The 20,974-nt window shown below is 49.3% G+C and overlaps 1 protein-coding gene across 1 annotated transcript in view; it reads right to left on the reverse strand.

The window, feature by feature from the left end:
* Nucleotides 1-136: 136 nt before the first annotated feature.
* XYLT1 (xylosyltransferase 1) overlaps nt 137-20,974 on the reverse strand; it is a 302,348-nt gene continuing 281,510 nt past the window's right edge. Inside the window, exons 10-12 of the mRNA XM_081255416.1 lie at nt 19,798-19,993; nt 12,923-13,256; nt 137-7,154 (exon numbers count right to left, since the gene is read on the reverse strand). Of these exons, the coding sequence (XP_081111542.1) occupies nt 6,832-7,154; nt 12,923-13,256; nt 19,798-19,993 (853 nt within the window). The 3' untranslated portion in view covers nt 137-6,831. The remainder of the gene's footprint in view (nt 7,155-12,922; nt 13,257-19,797; nt 19,994-20,974) is intronic.

Consider the following 20,974-nt stretch of genomic DNA (forward strand, 5'->3'; position numbering starts at 1 on the left):
TATTGTGTCTCTGCCCTCTTTTAAGTTAGGGGCTGTGTGAAGCTTCCAAGAAGAGCAGTAGAATAGACAAATTTATGAATGCCCCAAATCAAGATGATTTAAAACACTTGAGCTGGTAAATGGGGGGGGGGGGGAGAGAGAGAGAGAGAGAGAGAGAGAGAGAGAGAGAGAGAAAGAAAGAGAGAGAGAGAGAAAGAAAGAGAGAGAGAGCTCTCTGGGGAGTTTTACGGGCCAGGTCTAAGAAGTGTCTTACATCCATTCCACTCACATGCCATTGGCCAGGAGTTGGTCACATGACCACACCTGAGAGCAAGGAAGTCTGGGAAATGCAGTCTAGCTGTGTAGTGAAGAGAAAAGGAAAACAGGTTGCTACACAACCGGCCAGTTGGGTATAGAAAACGCTTGCCACTTTAGATGGCAGTCCTCCTCACTATCCTCTACTTAACAAAGGGATTTAAAACCAAACACTTCTACCTTAACCAGGGGTATCATTTACAGGAGGGTGTTGCAATAACCTGGTTGGGAGACGACAGCAGGCTTGATTAGGGAGTGTGTGCACACATCAGGTTTTCCCAGGAGAGATGGTCTCAGCACGAGGACCGTGCAGAGGAGGGGGGCGAATACAGAATTGCATGAAGATGCAGTTTATCACTGAAAAGACATACACCCACTGTTGCATAAAGACAGTATTTTTTTTTAATTTTAAAATTCTGCATCTGAAAACACAGTATGACAGAAAGCGTCTATATACACCTGCAGTGTTTTTGGTTATGATACAGTATTCAATACATCCACTGTTTTCTGCAAAAAATTTTGCTTTGTCAGACAGAAACAAACTCCCCTAGGCAAAAAAAAATACAGCTAAGGCACAATTTCGTTGTTGTTTTTCTGCTAAATGAAAAGACAGAAAAGGTGCAAAAATGGGCGGGTAGTGCAATTGTTTCTGAGAATCACATTCTACTGCGAGGAAAAGCATTCGGATGATTGGAAATTTGATTACTGGTCAATTCCAGATAGTTCAGTATCTCTTAAAATACTCCTTTAAATAAATAGCAAAATATCTACATCTTTCAGTGTGTGCCTTTTGAATTCTCTTTTTTTTTAACTTTATTTACAGTCTCTTTTTTAAAAATCAATACATTACAAAATATTTCTGTACAGTTTTATGCGTATTATGATCTATAACAAAATAGTTATTTTTTAAAAACTATATCACCACATGTCTTTGAAAAACAATGAGGGGGACGGTAATAACTTATTGTGAGGCCTCTAAAAAAATACCCAAACGTCTTTGACAACATAATAATATATATATAAAAAAAAAAAGACAAAGGACAACAAAGACGATTGCGCTCAATTCCAGTGAATTTCCTATGAAAACCCTGGGGTTGTCTTTGGCCTCCATCAGCCCTGGAGCTATGGCAGGGAAATGGGTGGGATTCTGAAAGTAGGGAGAGTGTGATCCCTTTGAGAACGTGACCCATCCGCTGGGACTATTTAATGCTATCACTTTCCAGGCAGGAAGGATGAAGAGATAAATTGAGAAACTCTCCTGATTTACCCGTGAATGAAGTACCTAAAGTCACCAAGTTTTCTGGGGCGGGGGGAGGGCTGGAAAGCCCACGTCGGCAGCCCATCGCAGTGGCGATATGCTCCAGGAGAGTGCTTCGGGAGCTGGCTGAGGTTTAGATGAGCACCCAAGCCTTCATTTTACCCATAGGAAAAACAGAAGAATATTTTTCTTCAAGACGACACAGAGAAGCCATTTCTATCACATCTGCAAGCTACAGCTTGGCAGTCCCTGGCTTAGGAGGTTGCCCTGAGAGCTTCAAGATGCTCTTTCTTCTCGGGTGTTGGTGGAAATGGGAGGGGGAGGGTGGTTAGCTTTCCCAACATAATTTTAAGGCCTCATTTCAAAAAGGAGAAACCTACGGCTTTTGGGGGTGGGGGAAGGGAAGGATAGGGAGGCAAATGAGGGGTGGAGAGGCTGGAGCTGGGAACGGAGGTGGCGAGGTGCAGAACCTGCTTTCCTGCGGGGTGTGTAGGCAGAGGCGGCTGGAGTGCCCCCGGCCAAGGGGAGGGGGAGAGAGGGCTGCCTGGGGCTTGGCAAGGCCAGAACCCATGACAACGTGAGGGGCAGACACGGGGGGCACGTGAAAGCCCTCCTCAGTCTCAAGAGGGGTCTGTACAGTATCTTGTTTGCCAGGTAAAAAAAGTAATACTTCTGAGAGAGCGAGAGAGAAAGAAAGAGAAAGACAGAATTTGCATAGATTATGCATTTAGCTCCAGCAGAGTTTGGACACCTTTATCCCCGCCCCCCCGCGCCCCTCCCCCCCGTAAACTTCTCAGCAGACACATGAGGTAGCGCCTGTGGTTGACCCATGGGCATAGTAAGGTAAGTGAGGCAGAAACACAGAGGACCTCCCGTGAGTGCGGCTTCTGAAGATGTTTCCGGACATGTGGCAAGATGGCTGCCAAAACCTGGGATCTGGAGAGAGCCGGGCTGTTAGACACGCCAACCCCTCCTCCTGAAACACATCCTGGACCTCTCTGCCTGGTAGGATGGAATTCCAGAAGGCGGGGACCAGGCCAGTGTGGACCTCCATACGTCTAAGGGGCAGCTCTTGGGGTCTGCAAATTCTGTGCCACCTTCCCTTCAGTACAAACTGTCTTGAGACCAGGAGAGCTGAACACGCCAGTTATGAGACACTTCTCCTCTGAGGGACCATTTCTTTGGGATGGGAATGACTAGTAAGAGGTCCCCATTCCCTTCGGAGCTCGACATAAGCTGTTAGCGTTTTGCCCCTTCCTAGTGGTGCCTTTTTCCTCCCCCACCGGCACAAGCCTAGCTTCCTTTCAAACCACGTCTCCAGAGAGCAGAGGCTGCCGGCAGTGCACAGGCTGAACTGTGAGGTTTCTCTTTGCCTACACTCTGGAAAGAAAAAAATGCCAACATTTCAAAATCATATTTCCTATAAAAATATGGATTTCTGGCTTCCCTTACCAAATTAGATGATTCTGCTGCACTGTGCCCATATTCTCACATGCAACTCAGGCTGGAGCTGAGATGCAGCTGTAGTTTTTTGTCTGTGTCATGTGCACGCTGCAGACTACAGTACCCACCACTCCCTAATGTCTTACACCAACTGCGTCACTCATCTATGCTAGTGTACTGGACCCTATAGCCACTTGTAACCCCTGCCAGAGGGTGTGGCTTCGATCTGGCGGGTATTTGCCAACAGCTGTTTCTAGCACAGCCCCCTTGGGTGCTGCTGGAGGAGCGTGTCCTGAGTCCCCAGCGAACTTGGCTATGAAAGGGATCTTTGCTCAGGCCCCCACCCAGCAGCTACCGCCCTCCTTCCCTCTGCACCCCCTCGGCAAAGAGATCAAGGTTCCAGCCAGCGTCCTCCTTGCACCTGCAAACTGGAGAACCGGAAGGAAGCATGGTCCCCCCCAGTCCCGGCATGTGCCCAGAGCAGCTGTAATCTGCCCTTTTGGTGGGGGGGGGGCGTGCTCATTCCTTGTCAACTCCACTGGCATTTTGAAAGTTAAACTAACAATGGCAAATGAAGTCGGAATGACTCCTGATGAGATCAGAACGGCCTTTCTCCAAAGGGAGGAGCATGTGCACTTCTGAGAACATGGGGGTCCTAGGAACTGCTCATGCCCTCCTTGGAGACAGACCGCCTTGCACATGGCCGGGGAAGTGGGACTCAGGAAGGCTGCCTGCCTCCTGAGCGTGGTTTCCACCTGAATGTCACAGGGGTGAATGGGAAATTGGACAGAGTGTCGCAGCTTATTCAATGCGTCCTTCTCCCCGAAGCCCACGTCCCACCTCTAAGCCCTCCTGAAGTCCGAGGACCTGGTCAGTGACTCTGCCCACAGTCACTCTGCTTCTTTAATAGGATTTCCAGAGACCACGTTCTCAGGTTTTGAAACCCTCAGGCAGCCACAGCTCAAGGTTGCCTGACCAATGGCCTCTAACTAATAAGTCATCCTCAGGTAGATTATAAGAATGACTTAAACTATTTCCCCTGGGAAAACATCACCTTTGCTCAAATCAACCTGGGCTTTGTTTGAAATTCTCCCTTTTTTCCTTAAAGCCAAATGTAACATCTTCAAAGTGATTCTCTGGTTCAAAAACAGAAGTTGCTGAGGAACATCCCATGAGGCCCCTCAGCTTCCCAGTCTCCTGGCAGTGAGTAGGGAATGGGGTCTGGGCCGGGGGGGTGGGGGCCGTCCCCAGAGGAAGCCAGCTCTGCCATTTCTCCACGTGTTCCCAGATGGAACAGGAGTCAGCAATGTCAGGGTGCAGGTGGGGCCCCGTCGAGGATGTCTGCAGGCTCATGGGTGCGCAGGGACGTGCCAGGGCAGAGCCCTCAAAACCATCACAAATGACACACAGGGCCCTAGTGGCGAGGAGGGTGAAAGGGCGGCTCCCCGGGCAGCTTCCACAGGCTCAGGGAGGCCCTGGCCAGAGGCAGAGGCTGGGGGCAGAAAGCGGATGTGACACGGGCCTCTTGGCTCCCACAGAACTTGCAAACCCATGTGGAGCTCATGGGGGCTTTCTGAGAAAGCCACGCCGAGGTCCCTGGAAACAGTGGGCCAGCTCCTGGGCTCTCCTGGCCGGGTCTGACCCCCTACCATCTTCCTAAAATAGATCTCTTTTCCTCCAGGGCGTGGAGGGAGCCTGCTTTCCCTCACACGGAGGCCCACGGTTAGACTGGCCACGGGAGGGCAGCGATGGAGGAAGCGGGGACGCCCCAGGCTCTGCAGCCAGCACAGCCTCCCTCCGCAAGTGGCTGGCCTGCCGCGTCCCTGTGCCGGGGGCGGGTGGCGGGGATGTCTCAGGAATTCCAACACCCCCAGAGCCGGAGGGCTGAGTCACGCTAACACCCTGCCTGAGGAAGAGCGGGGCAGCACTGTTCCCAAGGGCACCCCACTTCCGGCCATTGGATGATGCTGGTTGAGGCGTCCTCCTCATGGTGTCCAAGTCCCCTGCTTCCCACTGAGGACACAGAAAACGCAGGGCAGACAGAGACAGAGATGATAGATAGATAGATAGATAGATAGATAAAGCAGCAGAGAGACAGAAAGAGACAGACATGAGGGGCTGGGGGATGAGAGGGGGAGGGAGTGGAAGGGTGGGGGGAGGGGGCCTTTTGTGAATAAAGGCAGCTTCAGTTAGTAAGATAACGTAATTGACAAGCTGCAAAAACAGCACCTACTAATTAGTCATTGACTAAAACATATAAATAATAAATATCTAAAGTGTCCCTTCTCTATATCCTCCATGGCCCATAGGACATTCTGCCTTGCTGGGCTGGGGGTGTGAGTAGGGGGCGACAGCTGACAGGTCACTGGGAGCAAACGGCGGTACCTTCAAACCCACGCTGGAGGGGAATCCGCCAAGGACCAGCTCTCTGTGGGAAGGACTTTTCCAAGAGAACCCTGTCCATGGGGGGAGGGTGGGATCAGAGGAGGAGGGGGCCTCCGGGGAGGGGTCTCCGGATGAGCAGGGCAGCCCTCCGATGTACACATGGCAAGGAAACCCTTTGGGTTTCTAGTAACTCAAGCAATTTGAATAACACTGTTCTTTAGGTTTCAAACAACCAGATCCTCAAGCTTCCCACTTTTACACTGCATGTCAGATGGGCCTGTTGGCACCTTGGATAAGAAAGGGCATGAATTTGAAAACCAAATCTAAAATGCTTTTTCCTGGCCGTGAAAAGTCTGTTCTATGCGGTTTGGTCGCTCCCAGCAGCACCAAGTGTGCAATTCACAAATGTTCCAAACGCCTGACCTCAGAACAAAGGGCTCAGGCACGGGACAGGTATTGCTGTGCTGACCAGCTCGGGAGGTTTGCTCCCAAGGATCTCTACGAGTTTCATGGCCATGGTCCCCAAAGTTCCCTCTGTCAAGGCCCAGAGGGGTCATGGTCTTGGTCTCCTCGCCCATGCACGGCTGGGGGCTTGACCCTCATGCTCATGAGCGTCGCCCAATTTCTGCCTCCAGGGAGGGTGGCCTGGAGCCCAGGATGTCTGGCAGTCACACTTTGGGTGGACCTTGGCCATGGCACATCAGAAGGCTCTCCGGCTCATCTAGTTACTAGGGAGGACGGCTGAACCTGAGAAGGGCTGGTGGGAGGCCCTGCCAAGCCCGCTACCTCCCTGGGGACGGGCCCACGAGAGCGTGACTTTAACGTCCTGTCACTTCAGGGCTGGCACAAGGGTTTCCTGGCCCAGAGGAGCTGAAGGGCGGGGCTGGAGATCAAACCCACCCTCTGGGCAGTGCTTTTCAAACTAGGTTTTGCAGAGCCCTTGGGTTCTGAAGAGGTACCTTAGGAGACGCCCTTGGCAAGGGACTGCCGGGTGGGCTGAGCTTTGAGAAAGAATCTCACACACGCAGCTTCAACCAGAGCAGCCTGGATTTCATCCTCACCCTGGACCTCCCTCCGCCTACGACTTAGTAAACAAAGCTCTGCTGCTCAAAATAAAAGTTTTGGAATCATTTGTCTGGGTGGGGTGTGGGGGGGTCAGGTCATTGAGGGGGAAGACAAGGAACCTGTAGCACTCGAGGATCAACCAGAAGAGGTAAGACCACCACGGTGCTGGGACTGAGCCATCCCCACCCCCGGGAGCCGGCCTGCTGGGTGCAGGTGGCTGGCAGAACCTGCTTCGGCCTTCAAACCTTCCCTCTCCGTCATTCGATAGCCAGGAGAGCCCCGCTCCCAAAAGGCACCCCCTGGGGGTGGGAGGCCTGGGTCCGGCGCCCACTGGCCCTCTGGCTGCTTCCCCTTTGAGATCCGCTGGGGCCCCCACGTGCCCAGTGCTACCTGAGCCGGCCGTCGGGTTTGACCGCGCCCAGCTCTGACTTGGGGTCAGGGCTGAAGGAGCTCCAGGCCGTCTGGCTGCAGGTCTGCATGACTGGGCAGACGGTGGGGCCTGTGGCACAGATGTCCATGGCGGTCCACATCCCGCCCACCAGCGAGTCCAGCCAGCGCTCCAGTGCGGCGCCGGCGGACGCGGCGTTCCTCCGAGCCTGCTCCACCCGGGCGGGGTTGATGGGCAGGCTGAGGACGGGGTTCAGGCTCTGGAAGCTCTGCTCCATGTAGGCGTTGCGGAGGGGCCCGTTGTGCAGCCTCAATGCCTCCTCTGAAAGCCAAAGGGGACAATTACATCATTAGAAGAGCCACGGACCGGTCACCTACTACTGTGTGCTTGGCACTGTGCTGGGCACCACGTAGCACCATTCAGTTCACGGGACAATCTCACGAGGAAGTTCTTTTAGCACTCCCATTGAACAGACAAAGAAACTGAGCCTACGAGGACATTCCTTCAACAGGTATGATCCCACTCTGTGCAGGGCATGGTCCATTCATTTATTCATTCAGCATGTATTTATGGAGCCCTTTCTGTAGTCCAGACAATAATTTATTCAACACATATTTACAGAACATCTACATCTGCAAGGCATTCATTCATTTATTTATTTGATACAGATTTATTAAGTGCCAGGCTCTATTCTGTGGTGGAGCAAACCAGACAATGAAGGAGACTGCAATCCAGGGGAGGAAGAGTGATGACAATAAAGAAAGAAACAAGTAAATAAATCAGGTCATTCCAGAAAGTGGCAAGTGTCATGAAGGGAATAAATGGGGTGTGTTGAGTCGGAGCAGGGGCTTGATAAACTACGGCCCTTGGGCCAAATCCGGCCCACCACCTGTTGTTGTAAATAAAGTTTCATTGGAACACGGCTATGCCCATTTGGATACATATTGTTTATGGCTGTTACCACAGCACAGCTGAGTAGCTGAGACAGAGATTGTATATGGCCCACAAAGCTGAAAAATTTGCTATCTAGCCCTTTACAATAAAAGCTTGTTGATTCCTGGGTTAGAGAGTGACAAGTGTGTTTATTTTAGTTGGGATGGCAGGGGAGACCTCTCTGAGGAGATGACCTCTGAGCTGAGTGCTGATTCACGGGAAGGAAGAAGCCACATGCAGATCCTGGAGAAGGGAATTCCAGGCATTGGGAACAGAGGATGCAAAGCCTCATTAAGCATCTTTCCCCAAATCATACAGGTGATGAGAGTCGGAGCCAGGGTTTGAACCCGGGTCTGTGGACCTCAAAGCCTGGTGAGCAGCCCCGCTCTTGGCTGCTGAATGCCCACCATGAACTCTGTATAAGACATGGATCTCTGCTTCGGTCCAAGATGTGGGGCATGAATGGCCCACAGCAAGGAGTCCTGGAAACCACGAAGCTGGGACCAGAGTGGGGTGGGGTGGGAGGTCCAGCTGGCTCCCCAAATGGCTCTGCCTTGCTGAGCACCAGGGTCTCATGCCAGAGCTCGGGGACAGCAGTCAGGCTGTCTGGGTTTGAATCCCCACGTCCCACATACCAGGTGTGTGACTTCTTCCTCATCAATAAAATGGGTGGAGAACTAGTACCTTCCTCGAAGCTTTGTTTGTGATGATTAAATGTGCTGACTCATGTGAGGTGCTTAAAATGGTGCCTGGCATATTCTAAGTACTCAGGAAAGTTTAGCTAGGATTATTATTATTGGCATTATTAGTACACAATGCACACACACACACACACGCACACACACACACACACAACTATAGGGCTGATTTTATCATCCCTATTTTACAGATGAGGAAACGGAAGCAGCTATAGTTTAGAGACAGACCTGGAGTTAAATCCAGGGCTGGCTGACTCCAAAGCCCATTCTTGTCATTATGATACTCTACCAAGAGGCTCATACATCAGCAGGAAGCTAAAACAATGCTTTTGTTTTTTATTTTATTTTTCCATCTGGGAGCTAGTCTTTTGCAGACTTGGTTTCCCCATCTGCAAAATGGGGATACTCACCCTTCCAGCAATTAGACTCACAGGGCTGGCACGAGGCTCAGGTAGAAGTTCACGTGCTTTGTAAACAGTAAAGTAACGTATGAACAAGAGAGACAGTGACTGTTTCCCAGGGCTTAAAGATGGGGAAGCAGAAAGTCTAGACATTTGGGCTGAAGGAAAGAAGCTAGATGTTTCTAGTTTGAGGAAGTTCCCACTCATGGCTTATTTCATTGCCAAACACAAGAATATATTTTTTTGAAAAGACTGGCTAATGATTCTGGTAGGTCGTGTTTTACCAAATCAGCTTTTGCTATAGCCAAGATCACTAGGATTAGAAGAAACCTCCTTATAAGACAATGCAGCATTCAGATGACAATGCTTCCTCTTTGCTTGATGGTGGCTGTCACCCTCGGAGACAACCAGGAGAGCCTGGATAATCAGCACGTTACTTTCTAATATGTGTGGTCCTGAGTGAGGAAGAAAGACCGTGTATATATGCCTGCCCTTCAAAAAGCAATGGGAGGGCTTCCCTGGTGGCGCAGTGGTTAAGAATCCACCTGTCAATGCAGGGCACACGGGTTTGAGCCCTGGTCCGGGGAGATCCCACATGCCACGGAGCAACTAAAGCCCGTGAGCCACAACTACTGAGTCTGCGTTCTAGAGCCCGTGAGCCACAACTACTGAAGCCCGCGAGCCTGGAGCCCGTGCTCCGCAACAAGAGAAGCCATCGCAATGAGAAGCCCGCCGACCACAACAAAGAGAAAGCCCATGCGCAGCAACGAAGACCCAATGCAGCCAAAAATAAATAAATAAGATAAATTTATAAAAAAACCAAAAAGCAATGAATAAGCTAGTTGAATTAAAAATATGCTTTGACTTGCATGTACGAGAAAGGCATTCCTTCAGTTCCCAATGCCCCAGGAAGCTGCGGGGCTGGACTCTGGTCCGGAGGGGAACCGGTGGGAGAAAGCCGAGAAGCACGCCTGGAGCACATGTCCTGTCTTGCTATGCTTAGCAGAGCTTCTCTTTCTCGAGTTCCTTAAGAAGTCTAGCCCACCTCTCCCTGATGCCCACCAAAGGGCTTTCAGGAAAAAAAACCTGTTTTATTTTCCTCTGTTTTTTCAGGAGGACATTTCAGGAGGACATGTTTTTCTTTTCCTCTGTTCTCTTTGGAGCAGGTCCTGACTTCCCTACTAGAGCCTCTCAACGCCTTCATCTCTGCAGGGACTGCAGAGATGAGAAGCTGGGGACTGGGGAGACACCCAAACTGAGAAAAGGCAGGACATTCAAAGTGAAAAGAGGAGCTAGCAAACATTTGAACGCTGGAAACCAAATACTGTGGTTGGTGCAGAAAACCCTTATGAAAAATGAGGTTAATGTGGGAAATGCTATTATAGCATCAGCCCACAATGCTCACCTCTATAATTAAATTTCCCTCAATTCCACCTCATCAGATTTCTTGAGATTACCAGGGATGCATCAATAGCAAATTACTCTTGATGAATCATTTTACAAATTGCTCCCACCTTCGTGTTCCTTGTCACCAGAATATCATTAACAGATACAATTACTGATGACAGGGGGGCTGCTCCCAGTAGGGTCAAATGACCCTTGGCTCATCCTGGGCATGCGTGGGGAGAGCCTCGCTGTCCTCAGAAATTCCAGGAGAAAAGATCGGAAAAATCAGGACCCCATGAATGGCCCCGGGCTATTTTACTGAGGTAGGGATGGATTCAGGGTCACTCGTTTTCTGTCCGATTAGCTGTATGGGTAGCAAAGAGGAGACGGCCACTTCCATCCCTCTCCTCCACGTCTGGCTTTGGGAACCCTTAGAGATGCTAAGGATGTGAGCCTCATCAGTGGGACACTTGAGGACCCTAAGTGGGTGGGCTCTGGCCCCGCTAGTTCTGGAGGAGCTGTCTTTTGCCTGTTTCATGGGGGAGAGGAGAAGCAGACTTCCATTACCTGAAAACATGAGGTCCAAATCTTTCTGCTTGTTCAGCACAGAAACTTAGCAGAAATTCACAGAATTCACATCAACACTCCCTTCTTAGGACTCCAGGTGCCCCTCCCCATATCTGTGTCCCCCTCTCCTTGTGTCACTGGCTAAATGACACCCAGCCCAAAGCTCTTTTTAGCCAACAGAGGCTGTAATGCATTTCTGGCTTCTGGGTTTGTGATCTGTTAAATGGAGGCGAACAATTTCAAACACCAAGAGACCTGGAAATCCTTTTTCTAGGAATCTATGTTATGGATGCATCTACATGGGCACATACTATCTTAGGTTCAAGACTCTTCTTTGCAGTGGTATCTGTAACAACAGCAACAAAAGAAGCTATGTGTCTACCCAGGCGGGGGTGGGGTAGGGACAGATAGATTGTGGGTCCTTAACCCAAAGGAATACTAGGCAGCTGGCAGCTTTACATATATTGACTCGGAAAGTGAAAAAAGCAAGTTTCACTACAAAGTGTATCATTCTATTCTTAAAAAAATGACAATGTCTTTGTGATTTATTTTGTGTTTATGTCAATGCTTTAAGAGCACTGAGAAACCTCTAGAAGGACTGTACACCAAACTGTTGGCAATGGCCACTCCTGGGGATGGGATTGAGCGGGGAGGAAGACGTTATCTGTGATAAAAGAAAGGGGTGTGGGGAATAGAAAAATAAAAGAAACCCTTTTGGAAAAAAAAGAAAAAAGGCAGGCATGCTAGGAGTCTGACACCCCTCTCCCTGACCCCATGCCCAGTGGGAGCCACCATCCTGAATTTCCTGTTAATAATTTCCTTCATTTCTTTACAGCTTTCTATTGATACATGAATCCTGAAATACTATATTGTTGGCTTGGCCTGTTTTTGAACTTTAAATACATGCATGGTAATTTTGATATCCCCACCCTAACATTATGTTCTAGAGGCTCATCCAGACCAGCACGTGGAGGGTCCTACGCTGTGTTCCCTGCTGCGTAGACCTCCACTGTCGGAACAGACCACATTGTTGGTCCATTGGATGTCGGATGTTTGGATTGGTTCTGGTTTGGTGCTATTACGAACAACTTGCTGTATTTCTGCACAAGTCTCTATGGCCTCTACCTCGGGTGGAATTTCTGTGCGGTAGGGTATGTGTATATGTTCAACTTCACCAGCAAATGCGAACTCATTTTATTACATGGCTCTCTCACTAGCACTTACATGGACAGTTATTATTCTCCATCTTGACCATCAAATGATGTTGTCTCATCTTCAAACATGTCCTAACATGGCAGATGTGAAGTGGAATCTCTTTTTGCTTTTAATTTGCATTTCTCTCATTATTCATCAGGCTAAGCATCTTTTTATATGTGTGTGTACATGCTCTCTCTTTTTTATTTCTTTTATATCAGGGATTGGCCCTTTCTCTAAAGGGCCAGATAGCAAATACTTTTGGCTCTGTGGGCAGTTACTCAATGCTGGCGTTGTGGCCCCAAAGCAACCACAGTCAATATGTAAATGAGTGTGACTGCATTTCAATAAAATTTTATTTACAAAAACAGAGAGTGGGCTGGATTTGGCCTGTGGCTTGTAGTTTGCTCTGACTTAGGGGATTTCTGAATTTGAGTACTTTTTGTATATTCCAAATATGAGTACTTTTTTGTGTGTGCAAATATTTTCCTTTAGTATGTGATATGTCTCCTCACCTAGTATATCATGCTTTTGATGAACAGAAATTCCTATTTTAGTTATTTTTTTTAAAACATTGAACAAGATTTGCTGAAACTCAATATCAGCTTGGGTTTATTTCCCACCTGTCTTAAATATGATCAGGACCTTCTAGAAGTCCAGGGAGAAAGCATATAATAAATAGGTGTCTAATACAGAGACAGATAACATCACCTCAGTGTGCAGAGACAGGCAGAAAATTAGAAGGTTCTGCATGACAAATGAGCAGGAAAAAATCCTGAGAACAGAGAGCACTGTTCTTGAAGGTGGCCCACGTGCCCCATGTCTGAGCAACACTGCCCGCCCAGGTGAAGGACCCAGGAGGCCTCTGGCAATGGAATATTTACCCCACAGAAATATTGGAAGTACTCACCCGGTTTGATGGGCTGCCTGTTTGAGAAGGTCAGAGGCGCGACGAGGAATTTGGTTTCTGCGACTGGCACCCAGTGGTGGAGAATTTTCACTGTCCAGACCCCAGGCCTCAGGGGCAAGTTCAAAGGGGGCTTGTAGTGGGTGAATTCGGCAGTGGACTCAATCAGGATGTCGTAGGTGGCTGCGATGATGTTGACGGGATCCACCCAGACGACAGTCACAGTCACGTTGGGGCCCTTCCCCCATTTCTGCATGCCTACCGGCTCGTCCATGGGCCCCAGGAGACCCCCAAAGTTGCGAAAGAGCCGCTCCTTGGCATCCCAGTCAGTGCCGACCTGAAACAGGAGAGCGAGTTCTGAAATCACTGGGCCTCTTGGGAAGGAAGGCTTAGGATACTGCTTATTGGGCTTCATATACCCATATAACAGATGAGGAAACTGAGGCTCCAATTAAGTTACTTGCTCAGTAACTTAATGTTGGACAGGCAGTAAGCAGAAGACCTGGGATTTGGACCTAGTCTGAAGGATTACGAGGCCTGTGGTCCATTTCACTAAGCCTTTGGGCCTCCTGTGCCTACTGTGTGGTGTGTACATGTAATGAATGAACCTGCTTGCAGGCCATTCCATGGAAACATACACCCTGCCACTCAACGGGTGCAGCTGATTTCCACTTTGGTCACTGGCTTTCCAGATAATGTGCCTCTTATTAGTACAATCATTCTGAACAAGAGTGGAGCTCAGGATTTGGAGCTGCCCTATAATAAGCTAGGAAACATGAGGGTCCCTTAGTATCACCTATCACTTGCAGGAGTTCAGATAGCTTTCCAAGGAAGAGGCAGCTTTGGTTTCCCTAAAGCATTCTGAGCTGGACTCTAGGGGTGGGAGATGGTTGTACGATATTGCATCCTTCCTGCCAGCCAGCGGGGGGTGTGTATGGCTTTGACCCCCCAGGAATCTGCTCTTGGCTTCCATCCTTCCTCTTTTGCTGCCTGCAATTTATTCTCCACCCAGTAACCAAAAAGACCTTGTGAAATGTCCTCTCACTGTTCAAATCCCTGTGGCTGGTCCCCTGCTGATTCCTGGTGCCCAGCACTGTGCTTGGTACACAATCAATGCTCCATCAATCACCTGTCAAATGAATGCGTGAATGACTTGGCAAAAAATGAATTAACCACATAGATCCCTGATACTGAGCTTTGATACTATTTCAAGTCAGATTAAATTAGGGGCTCTTCTCTCCCCCAGGAGGTTTAATATAATGTTCTGAAGACACAGCGTGTGGGTACATGGTAGCAGGTGAAGAGCACGCTACAAGGACACTGCTGCCGTGGTCCTTCCGTGAGCAGCGTCTCTGATGTGTGTGTGTGCAGGTTGGGGTGCAGGTGTGGCTAAACATGTCTACACCCTGAGTAGACTTCACATGTGCAGTGCAAACATGAGCTGGTTTACTTTCTCGTTGTTTGGGCCACAAGTTACTATACCTAGGACACAGGGCTCCACGGCTAATGTTTACCAAGAGCTTCTGGTGTGCCAGACCTACTGCTAAGTGGGTGGGTGCATCGATTTGGCTAACATTCCCAACTCCACCGAGGGGGGACCCTTGACATTATCCTTACTTCACACATGAGGAAACTGAGGTTCAGAGCAGTTGATGACTAGCTCTGATTAGTGAGGGGGACTCAGGAAGTCTGACCCCAGAGTCTGGGTTCTTATTCACTCTTCTATATATTGCCTCCCATTCACTCACTCACCCACTCATTCATTCATCATACATCCGTATGAAACATATGTGCCGGGCGCCTACCACCTACCGGGGTGGTTGTAATACGTGCATGTTCACAGGCCCACAACCTGCTTCAGGTTTCCATCTTTAGGCCAAGATTGGCCTTGAGGAGCTGTCCTAAGGGGCAGCAGAGGGAGTCAGGCTGGGACAGAGGCAGCCGTCCCTCCCAGCCTTGGGAGATCTTGGCCTGTTCTGCCACCCTGCCACCCTCTCCAGGTACTGGCTCCTACTGAGGACCCCTGGGGCCTAGCACAGCAGCTGAAACACAGGAGGAATGAAAACAACGCTGTCTATTGAAGAAATAAATGAATGAGTGGGCAGGATGCAAGCTAGGCCTCAAAGTCAGATTGTTCTAGAGAAACCCGATCCTGCGACCTCCATCCACACAATCCTTTCCAGCTCCTTCCCACTGTTCGTGAGTCCAGTCTTTCCTCCTGTCCTATCCTGCGAGGTCTGGTCCTTTACGATCCGACTCCAGCTTCATCTCCATCCCTCTCCCTCCCCTCTAGTCCCCCCTGCTCCAGGCCACCCTGGAACACTCTCGGCGCCTCTGCCAGAAGGACTCTCTCTCCCCTGATCTTCCGTCCACGCCCGGCCCTCTCTCAGGCTCAGTCTTCCTTCCTTCCCCGCCCTCCTCCTGGCCAGTTCATCATCTAGCTCTCAGCCCAGGTGTCACCTCTACCTGGAAGCCTTCCTTGCTTACAGGCACCCCTGATGTGCTTGTCTAAGCATTTGCCCAGCATAGCTTTTTAACCTATCTATCTATCTATCTATCTATCTATCTATCTATCTATCTAACTATCTATCTATCTATCTGTTTTGCGCAGTATCACAACTTCTAATTTACACGTCTCTCTCCATAGCTCAAAACTGTCATGTGAAGAAAAATATGTACATATGTGTGTGTGTGTGTGTAACTGAGTCACTTTGCTGTACAGAAGAAATTAACGCAACATTGTAAATCAAATATACTTCAATAAAATTAAAAAAACACAAATTGTCAACTGCATGAGGGCAGGGACTACATCTGGCTTGTTCACTACTATATCACTAGTGCCTAAAAGAGTGTTGAGCACACAGTGGGTGCTCAGTATCTCTCTCTATCTATCAATCCATCCATTATCTACGTATGTCATGAATGATTAGGGGCCGAGCACGTGGACAAATGGATAAATGATCACAAAACCACTTCGGGGTCCTACTTAAGGAAGGGATGTATCACCCGTTAGGGGAGCGGGGGGACAGTCCAGAACATCATCTTTGGATCCCCCAGAGAAATGGGGGTGAACAAGTCTCCTAAGTCTGAGTTCTAAAACCAAGATAACCCAGGTGGAAGAGTTGTGGAGCAGCTGACAGTGGGAAACTTGGATGTGTCCTGTATCTTGGAGAGGGGGAGGGAGTCAGCTGCCGTCTCCAAACATGAGGGGAGCTGGGGCTGCCCGAGAGGGAGCCCCACTGCTGCCACATCACCTGTGGCCCTCAAGACCTTCTCACAGGCCTCACTGTGGAAGTCCACTGCCATTCACTGCCAAGTGGTCGATTACTCAAATTTAAGTACGTGTTGAAGTTCAAGCTCAATATACTGGTCCCAGCTTCAAAGTCACCAAGGCTTCCTTCCCACTGCACCTGAAATGCAATTCAAACTTCTTTCCAGGGCCCGCGAGACCCCTCGTGATCTGTCCTCTGGCCCCCCTGAGACCTTCCTCCTGCTCACTGGCCACACTGGCCTTGCTGCTCCTTGAATATGCCAAGCTCCTTCCTGGAGCCTCAGGACCTTTGTGCATGCTCTTCTCTTGGAAGATCCAAGAATGTTCTAGGTCTTCCCACCATTGACTCTTTTACAGGTTTCAACCCTAAAGTTATCTCATTAGAAAAGCCTTCCCAAATGAATCGTTCCATCAAATGTAACCCAGCAGGACTCTATGGGGCCTTCTCCAGACAGATCCTCCTAGGTCCTCCACCTGCCTCTTGTCTGGAATAAAAACTTAAGCCTCCTAGGCCTTCCTTGAGTTCCAAAGAATAAATTTAATTAGAGAAGTGAGAAAACTCAGAAAGAAAGGAAAACAGTCAAGTGAGACAAAATAATAATAGTTTAGTCATTAAACAAAGTCAAGGACCTTTTAGTTCCTCCTCAAGGGCTATAGATAATATCCTGAGCCATATCCTTGAGCTGTTTTGCAGATACTGAAATCCCCACCAGGTGGAAGAAGTTAACTGTATGCTGCCCACAAGCACTAGACCCCAGAGGGGTTGCAACCAGAAGGTTTATGATGTTGACTCCTGATTACCTCACCACCAACCAATCAGAAGAATATCCATGAGCTGAGGATGCATCCAACAACCGCCCTCCCTCATCCTGTCTTTAAAAACCTTTCCTGAAAAAGCATCAGGGAATTTGCGTCTTTTGAGCATTAGCTGCCTGGACTCCTTGCTTGTTGCCCTAGAATAAACACTGTGCTTTCCTTCACCACAACCCGGTGTCAGTAGATTGGCTTTACTGTGCTTGGGCGAGCAGACCCAAGTTTGGTTTGGTAACAGAAAGCTGTCCCTACCAGCCTCTCAAGTCCTCAGGAATCACATGAATCGAGTTTTATTTTCTTTATATTTGCCTTTAACTGGAGCATTTTTGTTCATTAATTTGCTCACTCATTGGCCGAGTGCCCCACTAGACTGCAATTCCACAATAACAAGGGTCTGGTCTGTCTGGTACACTACTGCCCCTCCCACACCTCATGTATTGTAGGCACTTGGGGGCTGCCTGCTGAAGGAATGAGCATCTTTCCTCTAAGCCACTAACATGGGACTCCCAGGCATGGAGAAATCTGAGCTATTCAATGACACTGGCCGCCTGCCATGAGCCAGGCCCTATGCAAAGCCCTGGGACAGTGCCGACCCAACGGAGGTTCTCAATAGCCCACAAAGTGGCCCTGCAGTTCGTTCCCCCCTTCTTGTCCAATTTTACACTGTTTGCCTTAAAACTAAGGGAAAAAAATCAAGATACAAGTTTCAGGGTTCCCTGCATCACATGCTGTTACTCTGCCAGAGATCAGGGTGGTTCCCACACCAAGGGCACCACAGCTGTAGTGGAAACCCTCATAAATCACTAGCCACGGAGTGGCCAACATCCATCACTGCCAGAAGTGCCCAGTTACCCACTGGCAGGCTGATAAACAGGGAGAGCCCAGCCACCAGGCATCCATCTCCCTAATGGGACATTAATGTCTTCAATTGGCCTCTTGGGCCCTCAGCACAGAATCCAACTGGGACAGCGTCTAACTGCCCCCTGATGCCAGTAATTTATGGAGTGGGCTCCCATGGCAGCTCGGATCCAGCCAATCCATTTGGAGCCTTAACTGAAAATGGTGGCTGAACAAGAAACTTCCATCCATGCCTGTTCAGTGCCCATCCAGTCGGGCACAGGTTGGCCAGGCGGGGCCAGAGGAACTGGAAAAGGACCAGCAAGGAAAATGTAAGCAACTCAGACACTTCCTCCCACCCCACTCCTGACCTTGAAGATTCTCCATATTCTAAAACAGGATTCTTCATCCCTAACCCAGCAGCCAAACACATTGGGAATGTTCAACTCCGGGAATGAATCACCTCTTTAGCTTCTTGCTGACGTGGGGAAGTTAGAAATCAGGTGCTGGAGTTTTGTGTGGGCAACACTCACCAAGCTTGATCATGTCTCCCCTTCCCACCAGCATCACTACCCAAGCACATACACTCACTCATTCAGAAATCTTATTCAGCATCTATGAAGGCTGTGGGCTCTTGTATGTGCTGAGGGTACAGCAGTGAGCCAGTGCTGCAGTCTCTGCTCTCTTGCAGACAATCACCAAGTGATCAGAGAAATCAACAAGATCATTTGAGATGGTAAATGCTAAGAAAAAAATAAAATAGGGGGGCTTCCCTGGTGGCACAGTGGTTGAGAGTCCGCCTGCCGATGCAGGGGACATGGGTTCGTGCCCCGGTCCGGGAAGATCCCACATGCCACGGAGCGGCTGGGCCCGTGAGCCATGGCCGCTGAGCCTGCGCGTCCGGAGCCTGTGCTCTGCAACGGGAGAGGCCACAACAGCGAGAGGCCTGCGTACCGCAAAAAAAAAAAAAAAAAAAAGGGATGTGTTGGGTGTAGAAATGTGGCATAAGTGGGTAGGCACAGAAGGCTTCTCTGAAGGTGCACTATTTGGATTTAGATCAGAATGAACAACAACAACAAAAAAAAAGGTGAAAACCTGGGGACCGTATTCTAGGAAGGAGGACCACCATGTGTCAAGCCCGAGGCAGGACCAAACTTGGCATGTTCGACAAAGATGAAAGAAGAGTGAGCGGGAAGGAGAGTGGTCCTGGATGAGGCTGGAGAAGCAGACAGAGGCCAGATCACGTAGGGCCTTTCAGGTCTCGACGTAGGGCTGATGTTACAAGGGTGGCGTTAGATGAATCCATCTCCCCAGGCAGAAAAATAACTAAAAGCCATTGCAGTCCTGGGGAGGTGGGAACTGCATTCCATGGATCCATGCATCAGACCATCTGTCCATCCACTGACACCTCTGTCCATCCCTCTATGCATGCATACATCCATTCACTCATCCATTCAATGACTGATCTGGTGCTTACTTTGAGTTAAACCCTGTGTTAGGAACTGGGGAAACAAAAGCACAATTAAGCATGGGATTTGTGGCCTAAGAGACCTGGATTCAATGTGAGCTCTTCCACTTCCTAGCTACGATCCAGAAAATCACGGACTCTCTATAGGCCTCAGTTCTCCAATCTGTAAGATGGGACTCATGCCACAACTTCATTAGGAAACTGATTTGTTACTGGTTTATTACTAACATAGGTTTAGGAGGAATCACTGGTTAGGGTGAAAAATGAAAAGGAATAGAAGTTCTACTATAAAAATACACGAAAGCTCCAGGTTGGTTGGTGCACTGACACTGACCACCCTGAACCTTCTCCAGGCACAGGGCCGGCTTATCGTTGGGCCTCTTCAAGTCCTCTTCTCCTCCAGCTCCAACTACAAGTGTCAGAGCAGAAACAGAACCCAGCAAGTGGACTGCCAGAGGGGACGTCGTGTGATAGTTTCTGGCCTCTTACCTCAGAAAACTGAAGCCTCCCGAAGTCGCTGGGTGGGCTGGCGATCTTGAAGACTTTCTTTGGCATCACCCATGTCTCTAGGGTCTCGAGTTTGCTCACGGCCAGATTGGTAGCATGATGCTTGATCAGAAAGCCCTGGAAACGGTCAGCAAGGAAGTAGAGGTGGACAGAGGCTGGGTGGCCCATTGGGTAGTACCTGAAAAACATGCACAGGCTCATGCAAGCTCATGGGTCAGGGCTGGACGTGTGTTGGATCACAATGGGGTTCCCCACCCATCACTCTGATCCTGTCCTTAAAATAATCCCCATTTTATACAAAGCTCACTATATTCCTGAAAGCTGCTCCCTGTGTTTCTATGATCAAAATAACTGTTAACAATAACTTTTTACTGATCATAAATGTAAAACATGCTGACTGTATGAAAGTACAATCAAGAAAATAAAAATGACTACTTTTTTTTTTTTTCGGTACGTGGGCCTCTCACTGCTGTGGCCTCTCCCGTTGCAGAGCACAGGCTCCAGACGCGCAGGCTCAGCAGCCATGGCTCACGGGCCAAGCCCTCTGCGGTATGTGGGATCTTCCCGGACCGGGGCATGAACCCGTGTCCCCTGCATCGGCAAGCGGACTCTCAACCACTGCGCCACCAGGGAAGCCCAAAATGACTACTTTTGATGCTTCTTTCCATAGATGATGTCAATTCACAGACATTCATTGACCCTCCAGTGCTAGGTACTGAGAAGTGACAATGGTGTGCAAACAATGTCATTGTGACATATTTCTTTTCCTCTCTAACCTCCAAGGGGCTCTTGATGTCTGCTGCCCAAGTTTATCAGAAACATTGTACTGATTTACACTTCACTGTCCTTAGCAGTGGCACTGGGTATGGTCCTTAAAAATTATTGCCAAACTGAGATAAATTCATACATACACAAGTAGGTAGCTTGTTTTAAGATGCATGCCTTTGATCCACAAAGGCTTCTGGCTGAAAGGGGCAGGGAAGCTGAGCAGAGATGCCCAGAGGAGGGGGGAGTGAAGAGAGAAGGAGGGAGGAGCCTGGACGAGCCCAGCTCTTTGTCCTTCCTACTTGTAAAATGAAAAGCTGTCGGCTTCTGCAGCGTGTAAGGTGCACGGTACTTAGAGGGTGCTTGTGGTTCCTTAATGACAGCGTTCCACAAA

The sequence above is a fragment of the Mesoplodon bidens genome (assembly GCF_964165515.1).
Source record: "Mesoplodon bidens genome assembly, chromosome: 15".
NCBI classification, from domain to species: domain Eukaryota; kingdom Metazoa; phylum Chordata; class Mammalia; order Artiodactyla; family Ziphiidae; genus Mesoplodon; species Mesoplodon bidens.